General features: G+C 45.7%; 1 protein-coding gene across 1 annotated transcript in view; it reads right to left on the minus strand.

Moving 5' to 3' along the window:
• The window catches only part of BRMS1L (BRMS1 like transcriptional repressor), a 56,120-nt gene that overhangs the window by 10,946 nt on the left and 26,659 nt on the right, over nucleotides 1-18,515 (minus strand). The window contains exons 4-6 of the mRNA XM_040412141.1: nucleotides 17,090-17,169; nucleotides 11,538-11,634; nucleotides 9,637-9,723 (exon numbers count right to left, since the gene is read on the minus strand). Coding sequence (XP_040268075.1) covers nucleotides 9,637-9,723; nucleotides 11,538-11,634; nucleotides 17,090-17,169 — 264 coding nt within the window. The remainder of the gene's footprint in view (nucleotides 1-9,636; nucleotides 9,724-11,537; nucleotides 11,635-17,089; nucleotides 17,170-18,515) is intronic.

The following is an 18,515-nucleotide window of genomic DNA, read 5'->3' on the forward strand; positions in this document are numbered from 1 at the left end:
CTCCAGGGTACGAATGATGCCCCTTTAGTGCGGCCCCCTCCAGGGTACAAATGCCCCCTTTAGTGCGGCCCCCTCCAGGGTACAAATGCCCCCTTTAGTGCGGCCCCCTCCAGGGTACAAATGCCCCCTTTAGTGCGGCCCCCTGCAGGGTACAAATGCCCCCTTTAGTGCGCCCCCTCCAGGGTACAAATGCCCCCTTTAGAGCGCCCCCTCCAGGGTACAAATGCCCCCTTTAGAGCGCCCCCTCCAGGGTACAAATGCCCATTGCGCCCCCTCCAGGGTACAAATGCCCATTGCGCCCCCTCCAGGGTACAAATGCCCACTGTGCCCCCTCTGTCTTAAAAAACTAACAAAAAAACACAGTAACTACTTACCTTGTCCCATTCCTGAAGCTCACAGTCCTCTCTCGCCTGCAGACACAGATCGCTCTGCAGCACTGTGTTGGTGGTGCTTATGCAGATTTCCGGGCTGCAGGCTCCATCCACACAGGCCGGCAGCGCACCATTCTGTGCGCCGCCGGCCTGAAGGAGGGGAGGAGCGCACAGACCCGGTATTTATTTTTTTCACATTTTTAAAAGGTCGGCACATGCGCAGACTGGAATACCGGATCAGTCAATGCGGCAATTTGAATGCCGGATCCGACACTAATACATTCCTATGGAAAAAAAATGCCGGATCCAGCATTCAGGCAAGTGTTCAGTTTTTTTGGCCGGAGATAAAACCGCAGCATGCTGCGGTTTTATCTCAGTCCTGAAAAGTCAAAAAGACTGAACTGAAGACATCCTGAACAGATTGCTCTCCATTCAGAATGCATTAGGATAAAACTGATCAGTTATTTTCCGGTCTAGAGCCCCTAGGACGGAACTCTATGAGGAAAAGAAAAATGCTAATGTGAAAGTACCTTTACCGGTAATTGGATTTTCCTGAACCCACGACAGCACCACAGACAGGAAACCTGAAGTATAAAAAGGCTGAGGCTCTTCTCCCACTTCAGTATGTCTTTCCAAAGATGAGAGGAAACTCCGCCCGCAATTATTACAATCAACTCTTGTCATCAAAAAAAAATTTTGCAACACCCACACGTGCACCAACCACCAATAAAATAGGGAAGTGAAATAAGGGTGCTGTCGTGGGTTCAGGAAAATCCAATTACCGGTAAGAGTAATATTCATTTTTACCCTGACCCATGACAGCACCACGAGAGTGAGAACCAAGGCGACCATTAGGGTGGGTTGACAGCCGAAAGCACCTTCGTAGCAAAGGTTAGATCCGAAGAAGAGTCTAACTGTAGACAGTAATGTTTGAAGATGGTAGTTGGAGAAGACCAAACAGTCGCCTTACAGATATCCTCTAAATATACAGCATCCCTCTCAGCCCAAGAAGTAGAAATAGCCCTAGTAGAGTGAGCTCTAAGGCCTTCTGGAGGAGACTTCCCTGAGGAAGAGTAAGCCAATGATATTGCTGAAGTAATCCATCTGGCCAAGGTATTTTTTGATGCTGTATGGCCCTTTTCCCCTGAAAAATAACAAACAAACATCGAGGAATACTGCCTCCAGTCTTTAGTCCTGGACAAATACGGTGTTAAACACCTTCTAATGTCAAGACAATGATAAGCCTTTTCTTCTTCAGTAGATGATAGAAGGTTGGAAGTACAATAACTTGAGACCTGTGAAACTTGGAAGACACCTTAGGAAGGAAGGCTGGATGAGGTTAAATGAACACCATCTTCTAGTATGGTGGTATAGGGAGGATTGATGGAAATACTGAGGAGTTCACTAATCCTATGGGCTGAAGTCAGAGCTACTAAAAGACATAGTTTGAAAGATATACATTTTATGGAAAACTCCTTAATAGGCTCAAAGGGATGTTTTATTAAGGCGTTTAGGACCAAATTCAAAACCCAAGGCGCTACCTTGGGTGAAAGATTAAGAGAACAACGGGAAACTGATCAAAAAAAAAAAAAAAAAAAATCTAGATATCCAAGGATCGGAGGACAAATTTTCATTAAACAAGGCCGAGAGAGCCTAAACTTGAACCTTTAAAGTGCTAGGAGATAACCCTAACTGCAACCCCTTCTGAAGGAATTCTAACACCTGGAAAACCGGAACCTGGGGAGGGATGTCCCTAAAATCAATAATCAGCAAAACTCAAGAATTTCTTCCAGACTCTGGCATAAATGGAATTTGTCACCTTCTTTCTACATTTCAAGAGGGTATTTACCAAGTTGGCCGAAAATCCCTTCTTGGCTAGCACTTTCAAATTCCATGCCGTCAGATGGAGGCTCCTCATCTGTGGATGGAAAATTGGCCCTTGAGACAAAAGGTAGTGGATCTCCAGAAGGACCGACACAGACATCTTTCTTAGCCAAGTAAGGGCTCTTTCACACCTGCGTTCTTGTCTTCCGGCATAGAGTTCCGTCGTCGGGGCTCTATGCCGGAAGAATCCTGATCAGTTTTATCCTAATGCATTCTGAATGGAGAGAAATCCGTTCAGGATGCATCAGGATGTCTTCAGTTCCGGAACGGAACGTTTTTTGGCCGGAGAAAATACCGCAGCATGCTGCGCTTTTTGCTCCGGCCAAAAATCCTGAACACTTGCCACAAGGCCGGATCCGGAATTAATGCCCATTGAAAGGCATTAATCCGGATCCGGCCTTAAGCTAAACGTCGTTTCGGCGCATTGCTGGATCCAACGTTTAGCTTTTTCTGAATGGTTACCATGGCTGCCGGGACGCTAAAGTCCTGGCAGCCATGGTAAAGTGTAGTGGGGAGCGGGGAGCAGTATACTTACCGTCTGTGCGGCTCCCCGGGAGCTCCAGAGTGACGTCAGGGCGCCCCACGCGCATGGATGACGTGATCACATGGATCACGTCATCCATGAGCATGGGGCGCTCTGACGTCATTCTGGAGCGCCCCGGGAGCCGCACGGACGGTATGTATACTGCTCCCCCGCTCCCCACTACTACTATGGCAACCAGGGCTTTAATAGCGTCCTGGCTGCCATAGTAACACTGAACGCATTTTGAAGACGGATCCGTCTTCAAATGCTTTCAGTTCACTTGCGTTTTTCCGGATTCGGCGGGCACCTCCGGCAAATGGAGTGCACCACGGATCCGGACAACGCAAGTGTGAAAGAGCCCTAAACCACGTTCTTCTGGGCCAAAAGGGAGCTATTAAAATCACCCGAGCACGATCTTCCCTTATGTTCTGCAATACTCCGGGAATCAAGGGAAAGGGAGAGACGGCATACCCCAAGGGAAAATTCCAAGTGTCAATGAAGGCATCTAGACCACAGGGGGATCCCTCTGGAGACAGAAAATTATTTCTTTACTTTCCTATTTTGACTGGTAGCAAAGAGGTCTACTGAAGGAACCCCCCCAAATGTCTGAAATCCTATTAAAAATTTTCTGGTTTAGACTCCATGCCCCTTGGGAGATAACGTGACTACTTAAAAAATCTGCCTGAATAGACAACATGAGCTAAAAGAATCCCAGTCAACTTTAGCTGATGAGATGTGCATAATTCAAGTTCAAGAATTGTTACTTATTTTATATTTTTATTTCTGGATTTTTATGTAATTTTTATTGCAACTTTTTCTGTATTTTAAGTAATTAGGGTAAAAGCAATGATTTTATTGAAAAATAATCTATTGGCAATGATCTACAGTGTAATTGAATGCCATCTAACTAAAAACCGCATCAAGCATCAAAAACCGCAACTCCGTTTACAAGTACTTTTTGAACTGAAATCCAGTCCATCTTTTGTAAAGAACCCAAGAAGGAGGGATATAAAGGCAGCTAACATTCTATGCAAGTACTACCACTGATGAAGGAGTACAGTTACACTCCGAAACGCGTACCTTATCCACATACTTGCATAGTGGAAATTTTATAGCAACTGGACTTTTATTTGCTGTAAGAAAAAGATTAAAGATCGCGATTTACAAACACCCGAAAGACACCGATTCTGGAGAAGAACGCCCATAAGATCAAGGAAGAGGTGAACGGTGGTTTGCGGTACCCGAAAAAAGATCTGTTAACGTGTGGGACTTCAAATTTGCAGTGTCTGGGTTTAATAATTCACTGAATTCGCGATCAATGGCGGAGACTCGTGGGACGCCGAATACGAACTTTCTACACTCCACAGCATACAACCTGATGGCTGCTACAGAGACTATCAGCGGATGGCCATATAAAAGTTCTTACGCAGAAAGACAAGTACAGATTTTATGTACACTACTTTGTCGAATATTGCTGCTTTGTTGAATATGCCATTATATGAAAACGTGGGACGCCACAAATTATTTTAGCATAGACGGATTCCAAACATACGATTTGGACCATGTGATTGGACCATGTGATTGGACATCACCACAGGTCCTTTAGCCGACAGCTCATGATTAAAGAAGTAAGAAGAGATCGGCAGCTGAGTTTTAACCCTCAATTGACCTTCTACTAAGCATTCTGTATTAAAGAATGCTATTATTTTCCCTTATAACCAGGTTATAAGGGAAAATAATACAGTGAATAGACTTTATCTTAGCAACCATGCGTGAAAATCGCACCGCATCTGCACTTGCTTGCGATTTTCACGCAGCCTATGGGGCCTGCGTTGCGTGAAAAACGTACAATATAGAGCATGCTGCGATTTTCACACAACGCACAAGTGATGTGTGAAAATCACCGCTCATGTGCACAGCCCCATAGAAATGAATGGGTCCGGATTCAGTGCAGGTGCAATGCGTTCACCTCACGCATTACACCCGCGCGGAAATCTCGCCCGTGTGAAAGGGGCCTAATAGCTGTAGGCTGTCCAGGCATGTTGGGAGTTGTAGTTTTGCAACAGCTGGAGGGTCACAGGTTGGGCATCCATGGAGTAGTCGATGACACTATTCTATCCAGAGCCATCTCGTAAAAAATGTATACCTTGTGGTGCGTTCTGTGCGATATATAGCACACACCTATGGGCGATATATGGCACTGTATGCCTATAGAGTACTTTGGGAGATCCTCGACATATACTAAAGATGTACACTGCTACTTGCACATTTTATTTTTAGTCCTCACCATAAATCTGTTGTGCGAGTCAATTCTACACTTAGTCATAAAAAAGAGCAGGGCTTTAAACTCTCAAACGCTCTTTACACTGACACATAATCATAGACAAAAGTACTTAATCTGCTCGTGTGGGCAGACTTCATTCACAGCAGGAGGAGTGCATTTAAATTCGGAGTCTTAAAGGCTTTACTAGAATAATAAGATAATTACTTATTATGGCAGTGAATGGACATTGTGCCACATTCCTAGGGAGGCCATTTTCATCTGACCACCGACAGACTTATATTTTGGACGATTAAGTGATTACCAAGCTACGGAAACAAAAGACATACAGATATGGGGAGACCATTTTATGGTGGTTCAAGAGCACGCTAAAAGCCTGCGTCACCCCCAGCCCATCCCAGAAAGCCGGACCGCTGTATCTATTAGCAGACTTATTCATTTTATTCTGATGTAAGAACATAATTGGATTCTGGATGAGAAATTCATGTTACAGAGGTAACGCAAAAACAACCGTCAGAGCCCAACATCGTGGAGTGAAATGTAAAACTTCTGCGCTGAGTTTTGGTAACGGAAGCAGACATGCACTAAGATGCCGTCATTGACCGGTTATACAGGCTCCATACACATATAGTGTACGTATAATACATACCCGCTGCTAGGTAGTGGGGCAGACAAGCAATCTGTGGGCTACTCTTGCTACCACTTATTAACCCCTTCCATCTGCCCCACAGATTTACAGGCTAATGGCGAGTCTCTTACCATTAACCCATTCATTTATGAGCTCTGTTTGCTGTGCCATCATAATAGAGCCAACAGCGTCTCCCTGTTTTTTTTATTCCCTATGTAATGGACAACACCCTCAGGTCCTGCAAAACACACTGGGGAAAATGTATTATGGGGGGTTACAGGAGTTCAGTATCAATGGCCTATCCTCAGGTGGGGACCAGCTCGCAGCACCCCTGCCAATCAGCTGTTTGAAGAGGCTGCAGCCACCTCAAGACATACCAAGCACAGTGCCGTACATTGTATAGTGGATGTGCTTGGTACTGTAGCAATGGCCCATTTACCTGAAGAGGGCTCAGCTGGCCTAGGAAGAGGCTGTGGCGCTCACAAGGAGTCTGACCACTACCAATCAGATATTGATGACCTAGCCTGAGGATAAGCCATCAATATGGAACTATGGAAAACCCCTTTAACCCCCCGTCAACATCCGCAGTACATGTACGGCAGATGTCCTCTCTTTAACGATGGTGCCCACTCCAGAGCACACACCATAGCCACTGGGTACCTGCTTCACACAGCAGACACCCAAGGCTAATCCTGACCGCATACATTTAAAGGGGTTGTCCGGATTCAGCTCAGACATAAGCTCCCATTCACACATTAAGGCTCCATTCACACGCCCGCATTCGTTCCGCAATTTTGCGGAACGGGTGCGGACCCATTCATTTTCTATGGGGACGGAATGGATGCAGACAGCACACAGTGTGCTGTCAGCATCCGCATTTGCGGAGCACGGCCCCGATCTTCAGGTCCGCAAAAGATAGAACGTGTCCTATTCTTGTCCGCAGCTTGCGGACAATAATAGGCATTTCTATAGGGGTGCCGGGCGGGTGTGTTGCGGGTCCGCAACACACCACGGACGTGTGAATGGAGCCTTAGCCGATGGCCCCCCTTGGCCTATGCTGCACAGTGCTGGTGGTGATGTACCTGACTTTTTTCCCCCAGTATGCTAGAACGAGGCCTCCGCCTAGCAGTGAGCCTGGTGACTAATGGGCGGTCTTTAACGCTGCCCTAGCCTGTAAACAGGTAAGGGCAGCGCTAAAGACCGCCCATGTGTGCCGGTGACGTTACAGGGATCACTGCTAGGCGGAAGTTTCTAGAAATGCTCCGATGCTTCACTAATACAGGCCGAATGTGTGAAGGGGAGCCGAGTACTGAATACTGCGAGCCCAGGGATGGAACAGCTCCCCCTAGTGGCGATCAGGGAACTGTTCATTCCCTGTGGCAGAGTTTGTCCCCCTGACGGATCCGATGCTGCCACACCTATGTTCCTAGGGAGCACAACACAGGGCCATTGGCAAGTCTCGTGCACACGCCTGGGGCTGTGCTTCTGGGAGGTCCACACAGTGGGCAAGCACTGCATTATCCTGACGTAAGTGGAGAGGGGCGGAAAGCTTGGAAGCTTAGGGAAGGAGCACAGAATGGAGAAGGGCAGCTGGCTTGGCCAATTTCAAAATCAAAGCCCACCCCACTGGGCACCGGGGAAACATTTTGCAGAGGATTAAAAGTTCTTTTTCTGGAAATTCAATAATGAGACAAATGACAAAGGTATGTCTAGCATGCTTGGGCAAAGTTCTGGCGGCCATTAGTGGTAGTTAGAAGAGTGAAAACTAAGAGCAGACTCCCTCTAAGGCACCTTAAAAATATAAATGCAGTTGCACTTTTTGACCATAAGAAAAGGGTTTAGAGACCAAATACATCATCAGATCTAGGACAACCAAAAAGCCTTAAAGCAGAAACTTAGGCACTTTTCACACGGGCGTCGCGGGTGAGGGGCCAGATGCGTTCAGGGTGCATTGCGGGAAACCCGCGTGAGTAGGCACGCAATTTCAGTCAGTTTTGTCTGTGATTGTGCTCCGTTGTTCACCACGTGGGGAGCGCGATGACGTCAGCGTAGGTTCTTTTTGCAGCTCCTGCAGGAAGAAGAAAGAGGACGATGCCGGCTGTGCGATCAAGTGGATGAGGAGAGTTTATTTTTTAACCCCTCAAGGGACATTTTAGTTAGCATTCTGTAGTAAGAATGCTATTAGGGAATGTTAGAAGGGAAAATAATACAGTGAATTTACTTTAATAGGGTCCGGTTTGTTCATCCCTATATACTAACATCATCTCCTAGCAACCATGCGTGAAAAAAAAAAAAAAAAAAAATCGCACCGCATCCGCACTTGCTTGCAGATGCGATTTTCACGCAGCCCTATTCATTTCTATGGGGTCTGCATTGAGTGACAAACCCAGAATATAGAACATGCTGCGATTTTCATGCAACAGACAAGTGATGCGTGAAAAACATCGCTCATGTACACAACCCCACTGAAGTGAATGGGTCAGGATTCAGTGGGGGTGCAATGAGTTCTTGTCATGTATTGCACCCATGCGGAATATTCGCCTGTGTGAAAGGGGCCTTATTCTACCACAGCTCCATTTATGTGAATAGGGGCACGTGCCCAGCACCTACCCTTCCTAAAATCCACAACAATGAGGGCATTTATCAAACTGGGGTAAAGTAGAACTGGCTTAGTTGCCCACAGCAACCAATCAGATGCCACTTTTCATTCCCCAAAAGAGCTGTGGAAAATAAAAGGTGGAATCAGATTGGTTGCTATGGGCAACCAAGCCAGTTCCACTTTACACCAGTTTGATAAATCCCCCCCAATCTCTCTAGTATTAAGTGCTAAGTTATCATGACACCATGAAGCCAGATGCTGCACCAGATCCCTGTAATCCATCTCATCATCACCTCTAATCAAACCTATTACTATGGCTCATCCGCAAACTTGAATTTGGTATTACCACCATTAACAGGAACACAGTCATAGGTTAAAGGGGTTCTGCAGCTTTTTGTTAGGCTGGGTTCACACTTCAGTTATTGTGAGCCAAAACCCATAGTGAAGCCTACTCAGAGTTTTGACTTGCATAACAACCGATGGGCATAAGAGAAGTGTGAACGCACCCTTACGGATTATCTATTCTCTGGGTAGACCATCAGCATCTGATTGGTGGGGGTCCGACACCTGGGACCCCTGCCGATCAGCTGTTTGAGAAGGCAGCAGCTCTGGCAGGAGCACCGCAGCCTTCTCATTGTTTCCTGCAAACTCAGTGATGTCACGACTAGTATCAGTGGCCTAGGGGCCACTGATACTAGTGAATGGGGCTGAGCTGCAATACCAAGCATAGGCACTATACTGCGCTTGGACAGCTGCGCTCACCAGAGCTCAGGAAAGCGCAGCAGCTACCCGAAACAGCTGATCGGTGGGGGTCGGAACCCCACTGATCTAATAATGATGATCTATCCTGACAATAGGTCATCATTATCAGTCCCTGCATAACCCCAGTCTGTCAGACAGTCCAGAATCAAACTGCACAGGGATGTACTAATACCAAGTTGGCTAAGCTTATAGTTGCTGAGCTGGGTGTCCTAACATGGACAGGGGTGCTCTTCTTAGTGATGACACTCATTTGTCATGTCAGTGCAGGTCCTGCGGCTGAGGTTGGAGGTTCACTTTTTACATATTTACTAAACAGGAGATGGATTCATCCACTTGATTCTACCCTTCGCTCTACGAATCGCTTAAAGCCTCATTCAGACATCAGTGTTTTCGTCAGTGATTGTGAGCCAAAACCAGGATTGGAGCCTCCACAAAGATAAGGTATAAGAGAAAGATCTGCATCTGGTTTTGGCTCACAATCACTGATGGAAAACACTGAGGCATAAGTGAGAGGCTCTAGTAGAAAACCGCCATACATACTGTGGAGGCCACAGAGGAGCAGTTCACATGCTGCATACAAAAGGATATCAGAGACAACCACAGGTTTCTTCTTCTTGTCGGGGCTGAACGGGTCCTTGCGTTTCCGCCGAGACTGCAGTTCATCATTCCACAACTCTGCGGAAGAAATAACAAGAAACGTCAGGAGAGTAGATCCTCTCTCTAATGTGACGTTGTTTTACTTCACCATGAACTGGAAATACTGTATACACGTTGTGGTGGAAAACCGGTTACTGAAATTGAAAGCGGTTATCTGAGATTTTTATATTGATGGCCTATCCTCAGGATAGGTGAGCAATATCAGATTGGCGGAGCCTGGCTCCTGGCACCCCTTTCGATCAGCTGTTTGAAGAAGCCACGATGCTCTTGTGACCATACATGAAAGCAGTCAGAGGGGCTGGTCACAGAAAGGAGCAGAGCATGGATGCCACAAGAGCAATGGTGATGTCCTCATTGCACCAAAGGCTTAATGTGCATATTAAGAAAACTATCATAACTGGGGAACGGAGCTTCAGATGAACAAAAGAAAAAAACTGTGTGAACCACAGCTATGTGCCCATGCAAACAGCTGGATAGGGAGGTCGTTGGCGACAGACTACGGTACCTTTAATGGTGGTATAATGGTGAAGTAGGCCTGCACAATATATTTCGCCAAAAAGCAATCGTATTGCGATAATCGACGATTGCGATATGGCGATTAGGCCGACCCAAAAATGCTGCGATTACCTACAATTATACATGGCTGCCGCACATCACGGTCGGCGGGTGTATCAACTGAGAGGGAGGAGGGGCTTGGGGCCGGCATCTGGATTAGGAGTGACAGCAGTTCCTCTCCGCTACGGAACTTAGTTGTAAGTAATACAGCTGGATAACACAGGATTATTATATTGTACCAATGCCTAAAGGTTAGATAAGATTATACAACCGTGAGCGGGGCCGGTGCATTAGAATACAGGGACTGCACCGGTCCCCGCTGTCACTCCTAATACAGATGCTGGCACCCAGCCCCTGTATTGGGGGTCATTCACACTGCAGGGACACTTATGGGGAGGGGGAATCTGTGGATGGCACATAACATAACATGCTATATATGTGTCATCCACAGTGCCCCTCCATAACAGTGTCATCCACAGTGCCCCCTATAACAGTGTTATCCACAGATCCCCCAATTACAGTGTCATCCACAGTGCCCCCCCCCATAACAGTGCCATCCACAGATCCCCTCCATAACAGCGTCATCCACAGCAAACAGACCTCTAGCACAATTCCCTTAAAATATTGCATCACATATCGTTATCACAATTGCACAAAATTCCCATATCGTGCAGCCCTATGGTGAAGGTATGTATGAGTGGCTCTCTCCATTCAGTATATGGGGATTATGGGAAGACAGGTGGAGGTGCCTGAGGCACATATGGAATATTTGTTCCAAATGGAAAAAATGCCATAAGTAAAGCCCTATGGTAAATGGCATGAATTTATAATAACATTTTTCTAGCCAAGACAGAAATAAAGACTTCAACCTTGGGAACCCCCGTAAGGCTTATATAGACAGATAAACACTTGAAGGGATATTTCCATCTTGACATTTATGGCACAAACACAGGAGATGGGTGGGTTCCACCTCTGGGAACCGCTCCTATGTCAAGAGACTGGGGACCAGTGAGGTGGGGCTCTTCAGAAAATAGCCAGGCGTGCCTTCTCAGCTATTTTCTGAAATCCTGTAGCCACTGCACCATTCCTGGTGGCATAAGACAGGGCCTCATTACAGATGAGAGCAAGTCCCAGAGGTGGGACCGTGCATTTGCGAGATTTAGGACATATCCTGTGGATGAGCCATGGTGTCCAGGATGGAATATCCCTTTGTCCACAGTGTTGAAAACAGTTTCAAACCTGAGGAGACATGAAATAGGGTCTAGCAAATAACTTACCTGAGGTAATATCAATGCTGTGACGATCCTCCTCCAGTCTTCGAATCTTCTCTTCTAATTCACTCTGAACGGTGTCATAAAGTAGCAGCTTCTCACTCTGAAATACAAGAGCAGGTTCAGGACTAGGACCAAACCCTAATAAGTGGACATGGTCGTATCCTAGCTTCCCAGCCCTCTCATTCGCCATCATATCCTGAACTACACAATGTGCCAGTTTTGTGACTTCCTAATCATTTCTGCATATAGGGAACAAATGCTAAAGGAAAACTAAACCTCGAAAATACAGAAAGTCATAAAATAATCCTACTATTTCTGCCTTATGCATGACCTAACAGATTTACTGTAGATTCTTCCAACGTCTAACCCGCAGTTCTTCAAAGGAAATTCGCAGCAGAAACCTCCATCAATTCACGTGGATTTGCTTGCAGATTTGATGCAGCTTTTTTGCTGCGGATGTTCCGTCTGAATTGCCTTTATCGGGAATAAACTGATTGAAGTCAACGGGCAAAATCCTGGACTACTTCATAACAGAAATTGACGTGATGTGGATTACAAAATGCACACTGCAGATCAATGTCCACAAGAACAATTTACATAGTGTGCGGATGAGATTTCTACAGATCTCATTAACTTTGCTAGCACTGAACTTTGCTAGCACTGAACTTTGCTAGCACTGAACTTTGCTAGTACTGCGGATTTTCCGTCTGGGAATCCATGACGTGCAGACAAGCCCTTAAAGGGGTTGTCCAGCTGTTAATATTGATGACCCATCGTCAGGATAGTTCATAAATATCTAATCAGCGGGGGTCCAACACCCAGGACGCCCATCGATCAGCTGTGAGACAAGACGACGGCGCTCTGAGTGAGCGTCGCTTCCTGGTAATTACACTGCGCGTCGCCTCCTGTGGAGCAGCTGTGTAGTGCAATTACAAGAACTCGCTCCATTCACTTGAGTTGAGCGAGCACGTGTAATACACTGCACATCTGAGATAAAGTGCATTGTAATGAAGAGGAAGTTGTGCTCTCTTGGAGGGCCGCCAAACAGCTGATCAGCGGGGTGCTGGGTGTCGGACCACCGCTGGTCATATATTGATGATCTATCATGACATGTCACCAATATTAACAGCTGGACAACAACTTTAATCTACTTCATTAGAGCCAACCAAAAACAACACTAGGGTACTCCCAACATAAGGCTACATACACACGACCGTGTGCCCCCCGTGGCCGTATTGCAGCCTGCATACAGCGGGTCCACAATACACGGACACCGGCCGTGTGCATTCCGCATCATGGATCGCGGACCCATTCAAGTCCGCAATCACGAAGATGCGGAACCGAGGCACAGATGGGAACCCCACGGAAGCACTACGGAGTGCTTCCGTGGTGTTTCTGCCCGTGCCTCCGCACCACCAAAAAAGTAGCGCATGCACTACTTTTTTGCAGTTCGGACCGTCGGATGCGGATCGCGGACCCCATTCAAGTGATGCGCATGCAGTTGCCCCACGGTCTGTGCCCGTGCATTGCGGACCGCAATTTGCGGTCAGCAGCACGGGCACGGAGCCCTAACGTTCGTTTGCAAGTAGACCAAGTCAATAGAGATACATCCCAATTTATTATAAATACACAATAAAGGCTACTTTCACACTCGCGTTTTGGGCGGATCCGTCATGGATCTGCACAGACTGATCTGTTCAGATAACACGACCGTCTGCATCCGTTCAGAACGGATCCGTTTGTATTATCTTTAACATAGCCAAAACTGATCCGTCTTGAACACCATTGATAGTCAATGGAGGACGGAACCGTTTTCTATTGTGCCAGATTGTGTCATAGAAAACGGATCCGTCCCTATTGACTTACATTGTGTGCCAGGACGGATCTGTTTGGCTCAGTTTCGTCAGACGGACAACAAAACGCTGCAAGCGGAATGGAGACTACTGATCGGAGGCAAACTGATGCATTCTGAGCGGATCCTTTTCCATTCAGAATGCATTAGGGCAAAACTGATCCGTTTTGGACCGCGTGTGAGAGCCCTGAACGCATCTCAGAAACGGAAAGCCAAAACGCCAGTGTGAAAGTAGTCTAATATAACATCAAAAGGAAAGAGGAGAGTAGAAAAAATAGCCAGGACATATATGGGGTTAAACACTCGAATAAATAAAGCTGGTTTTATAGTGTAATGACTAGACTGGGTAATACCAATTATAACATATCCAATTCTACAACTAAGGCGCGATTCACACGACTATTTTTGGTCCACATTTTTTTGTGAATCGGATGCTGACATTCATTTCAATGAGGACACAAAAAAATGCATCCATACGTCTGTTCTGCAATCCCACAAAAAAGATGGAACATGTCCTATTCTTCTCCATTTGCAGACAAGAATAGGCATTGTTACAATGGATCCAGGAGGAAAAAAAATAAAAAATAAAATAAAGAAAAAGCATCCAGCACAGACGTCACCCATAATTTCTGTAGATCTGCATTTTACGGACCGCAAAATACATACAATCATGTGAATGCACCCTAATTGTACATATGTATCCTGTGCACGTGCCACCAACAGATATGAGCAGAGCCACTGGGAAATGCCCACATAAAACTAACCAATGTAAGGCTACTTTCACACCTGCGTTCGGTGTGGATCAGTCTTGTATCTGTACAGACGGATCCGCACCGATAACGCAAACGCTTGTATCTGTTCATAAACAGATCCGTTTGCATTATTCATTTAAAAAAAAGTCCAAGTCAAAACAGATCCGTCTTTACTTATATTGAAAGTCAATGGGGGACGGATCCGTTTTCAATTGCACCATATTGTGTCAGTGAAAACGGATCCGTCCCTATTGACTTACATTGTAAGTCAGAACGGATCCGTTTAGCTCCGCATCATCAGGCGGACACCAAAACGCTGCAAGCTGCGTATTAGTGTCCGCCTCAAAAGCGCAACGGAGACCAATCTCAGACAAATTTATGCATTCTGAATGGATCCTTATCCATTCAGAATGCATTGGGGCTGAACTGATCCATTTTGGGCGGCTTGTGAGAGCTCTGAAACGGATCTCACAAGCGGACTCAGAAACGCCAGTGTGAACGTAGCCTAACCTGGAAATAAACTCAAGATGACACCCTAGAACCCCTAGGTGGTTAATTCTGAATCAGACCACTGACCTCCTGACAAAACCTTGAGGGGTGAAGGGTTCAGTCATGTCACAAGTTATGTACCGGTATGTCCGATTCCGAATTAATGTCAATGAACCCCTGGGGGTCATCTCTTTCTTTTATTCCATGATTAAAAGGAATTGCCGACACAAATGAAAAGTTAAAGGGCTTGTCCCACAAAAAATATTCTACAGTTTTCAAACTAGCTCCTGGATCTGAATACTTTTGTAATTGCAGGTAATTCAAAATTTAGTATAGCTACTGAGTTATTCAATAAAATTCATCTGTATAGCGCCACCTGCTGTTTGTTTTATTTCTTTGACCTGCTGAGATGGGGAGAGAGCATGGACACGCCTCCTGAGCTGTGATAGGGAGAGCATGGACACGCCCCCTTGTGAGGTACAGGGCTGGTTCTAGCTTTGTTAGAAAGAGGTTGTCATGTACTATATGATGTCTTTAATTGTTTACATTAGTCATAGGATAACCCTTTTAAAAGGCAGGCAAATAATAAGATATTTTTAAAAATACAAATCGCCTCGCCATTATAATTTTTTGCGTTCCTTTTAGACACTGATGACCTATCCACCGGACACGCGCACTAATCCAATATTGATAACCTATCTGGAGGACAGGTAATCGATGTCTAAAAAACCTCAACATCCCCTTTGAAGAGAACGGTCCACCTAGTGGGCGGTATTGTACCCGATAAACAGCCCCCTCCCCTACTAATAGGGATGAGTTTAAAGGGACACTTTCAATCACACATTAAAATAGTTCATCAGTGTCTGATCGTGGGGGGGGCCGACACCTGGGACCCCACCAATCAGCTGTTAGAGAAGGCATCGATGCTGCTGTGAGCGCCGCAGCCTTCTCTGTGCTTACCATGCACAGCTCTGTACATTGTATAGCAACTGTGCTTGGTATCACGCTCAACCCCATTCACTTCTATGGGGCTGCGCCTAGCCTTCTTTTTCACTATCTATATTTAAAGGCTATGTACATCTTTGGGAGGATTTTATTTAATTATTACATTGTATTCATTTTGAGCTAAAGAACATTTTTTTTATTTGGCTATTAAAAATATGGAGTCCTTTTCTCTGTACAGAGCTGAGATGCTCTACTAGCAGCATCTGAATTTTCTCTTTGCTCTGTTAAATAAAGCAAGAGAAGCATAAAAGGTCCGCACTAACACAGTTACCTGTCCTGCAACAATGCTACATTGTACAGCTACAGGTAATTGTGTTTGTGCGCACCTTTATGCTTCTCTTGCTTTTCTTATATGGCTTGTCAGCCATTAATATACTGATTACCAGCGCCAATGATGCGCTATGGGCATATGATACAAGCAGCGATGATCCATCCAGGACTTTCTGGGAGTCTTATGAACTTCTATTCTTCAGCCTTGATATAATACACATGTTTATATTATATATTCTACCTGTAATTAAACATCCTTTACGTTCTATATACCGATATACATGTTTTTGTCTATTAGGCTCATGATACTAAGGAAGGTCCCTTCTTGGAGCGAAACGTCTTGACAATGTGAGCCGTATCCATTATCCTAATCGTTATAGTTTATGGACCCATATTGATAATTGAACTGATTTATATTATGAAATAAAAGAGCAAAAGAAAACAAGACAAGTGTCGTGGTGAAACCTTATGGAGTGAGTACTCGTCATTACACTGCACAGCCGAGATGAAGTGCAGCGTAATGAACAGGAAGCTGCGCTCACATTGAGACACGCCACCTCTTCAAACAGCTGATCGGCGGGGGGTGCTGGGAGTCCAAAGGATAGGTCATCAATACATATCACTGGACAACCCCTTTAAATTAATTAAAGTGGCTCCTAGGTTCAGTAGATATTAACTGGGATAATTTAACTTCTAGCAAACTGGTCGGTGCAATATTGCTTTCCAGTGTATGGCCACTCTACGGGTTGCGGTTTTCTGGGAGTTGAATATTGATGATCTATCCTTAGGATAGGTCATCAATATCAGATAAATGGGGGCCTGATTCCTGGCACCCCTGACGATCAGCTGTTTGCAGGAACCTACCACTTGAACACCGCAGCTCCATATGCTGTGTAGTGGCCGTGCCTGCTTTCTTCAGTGTTGCTCACATTCCAGCGAATGGGCGCAGTGTTGCAGTAGATAAAACGCGGCCACTACACCATGGATGAAGCTGTGGCGTTCCAGTGCCAGGTTTCTGCAAACAGCTGACTGGGACCCCCAGTGATCGGATATTGATGTTCTATATTAGACTTTCTGAAGACCTATGTGCAGGCTTCCTTTACTTCATAACATACACATAAATGATAAACCCACACAAATGTAAAACTTTATGCATATGATCATAGCACAGTATTAGAGATTCCTACCTCACAGTGTTGCCGTGCTGCTTGGATCTCACAGTCGTGCTTGTTCTTTACAGACTCTAAGCATAACTCCCGATAAATACCTTGAAATGAAAAATTGGGAAAAACACTGAGAAAATTAACCATGTATATCCATCTGCCAAAACACTGCATTATGTTCAAACAAACAATGACTATTTGGTCTACATCGGTAAAAGAAATTCTACGCCGATTCATTTCTGAATACAGATTTTATTATGTGTAGAGCTCCAGTCTTCCTCTGTATAGGTCATCAGTATCTCATCAATGGGGGTCAGACACCTGGGACGCCCGCCGATCAGCGGTTTGAGAAGGCAGAGGCGCTCGCAGTAGCACCACGGCCTTCTCACAGGCACACCACTATACAATGTACGGCGCTGTGCTTGGTGAAAGCGAAGAAGGCCGCTGTGCTCATAGGAGCGCTAGTGGCTTCTCAAACAGCTCAGCGGCAGTGGTCCCCAGTGTTGTACCCCCACCGACCAGATACTGATGACCCATCCTCAGGATAGCAGGAAAATTTTGTTTCAAGGACAGCACCAACATCCTACCTTCTAGAAGAGTCACGGTCGCCAGCGGTTAGACTCCTTCCCGCTGAAAATAACAGGAATTCTATTCTGGCATTCAGTTCAGTCCTAGGGGCTCAATACCGGAAAAGAACTGGTCAGTTTTATCCCCATGCATTCTGAATGGAGAGCAATCCGTTCCGGATGCATCAGGATGTCTTCAGTTCAGTCTTTTTGCCTTTTCAGGACGGAGATAATACCGCAGCATGCTGAGGTTTTATCTCCGTCCAAAATTCTGTAACACATTTTTTCCCATTGAAATGCATTAATGACGGATCCGGGCCCGAGTATTCCTGCAAAGCGGATCTGACATTGCGGTCTGCGCATGCTCAGACCGCAAAAAAAATTGAAAATAAATAAATGCTGGATCAGTTTTTCCGGATGACATCAGAGAGACGGATCCAGCATTTACGCATCAGGATCCTGATCCGTCTGACAAAGGTCATCTGTTTGCATACGTTTTGACGGATCCAGCAGGCAGTTCCGGTGACTGAACTGCCTGACGGAATCTTCTGCAAGTGTGAGAAAGTACCCCAAGCCGAAACGTTGCCCGTTTGCTGTGTTGATCGGGAATAAAAAATCTTGCACAAGGAAGACGCTGGTCATATTTTATTCCATCCTCAGGATAGGTCATCAGTAATAAAATCTCAGAAAACCCTTTTAAAATGATAAACTTCTGTCTGCTGCAGCCACTGTTACGGGGAGCTTACCGAAGACTAGATTTATTCTAAAGCTCAATGAGCGTTGAATTGGAGGGGTTTGGGCAACAGCTGTGAATAGCCTAAATCTTTCTGTGCTCCAACCCTCACCACCGGTGTTTGTTTTCCTGGCGGCAGTGGTGACGTGCC

Source organism: Bufo bufo, chromosome 11 (assembly GCF_905171765.1).
Source record: "Bufo bufo chromosome 11, aBufBuf1.1, whole genome shotgun sequence".
Taxonomy (NCBI): Eukaryota; Metazoa; Chordata; class Amphibia; order Anura; family Bufonidae; genus Bufo; species Bufo bufo.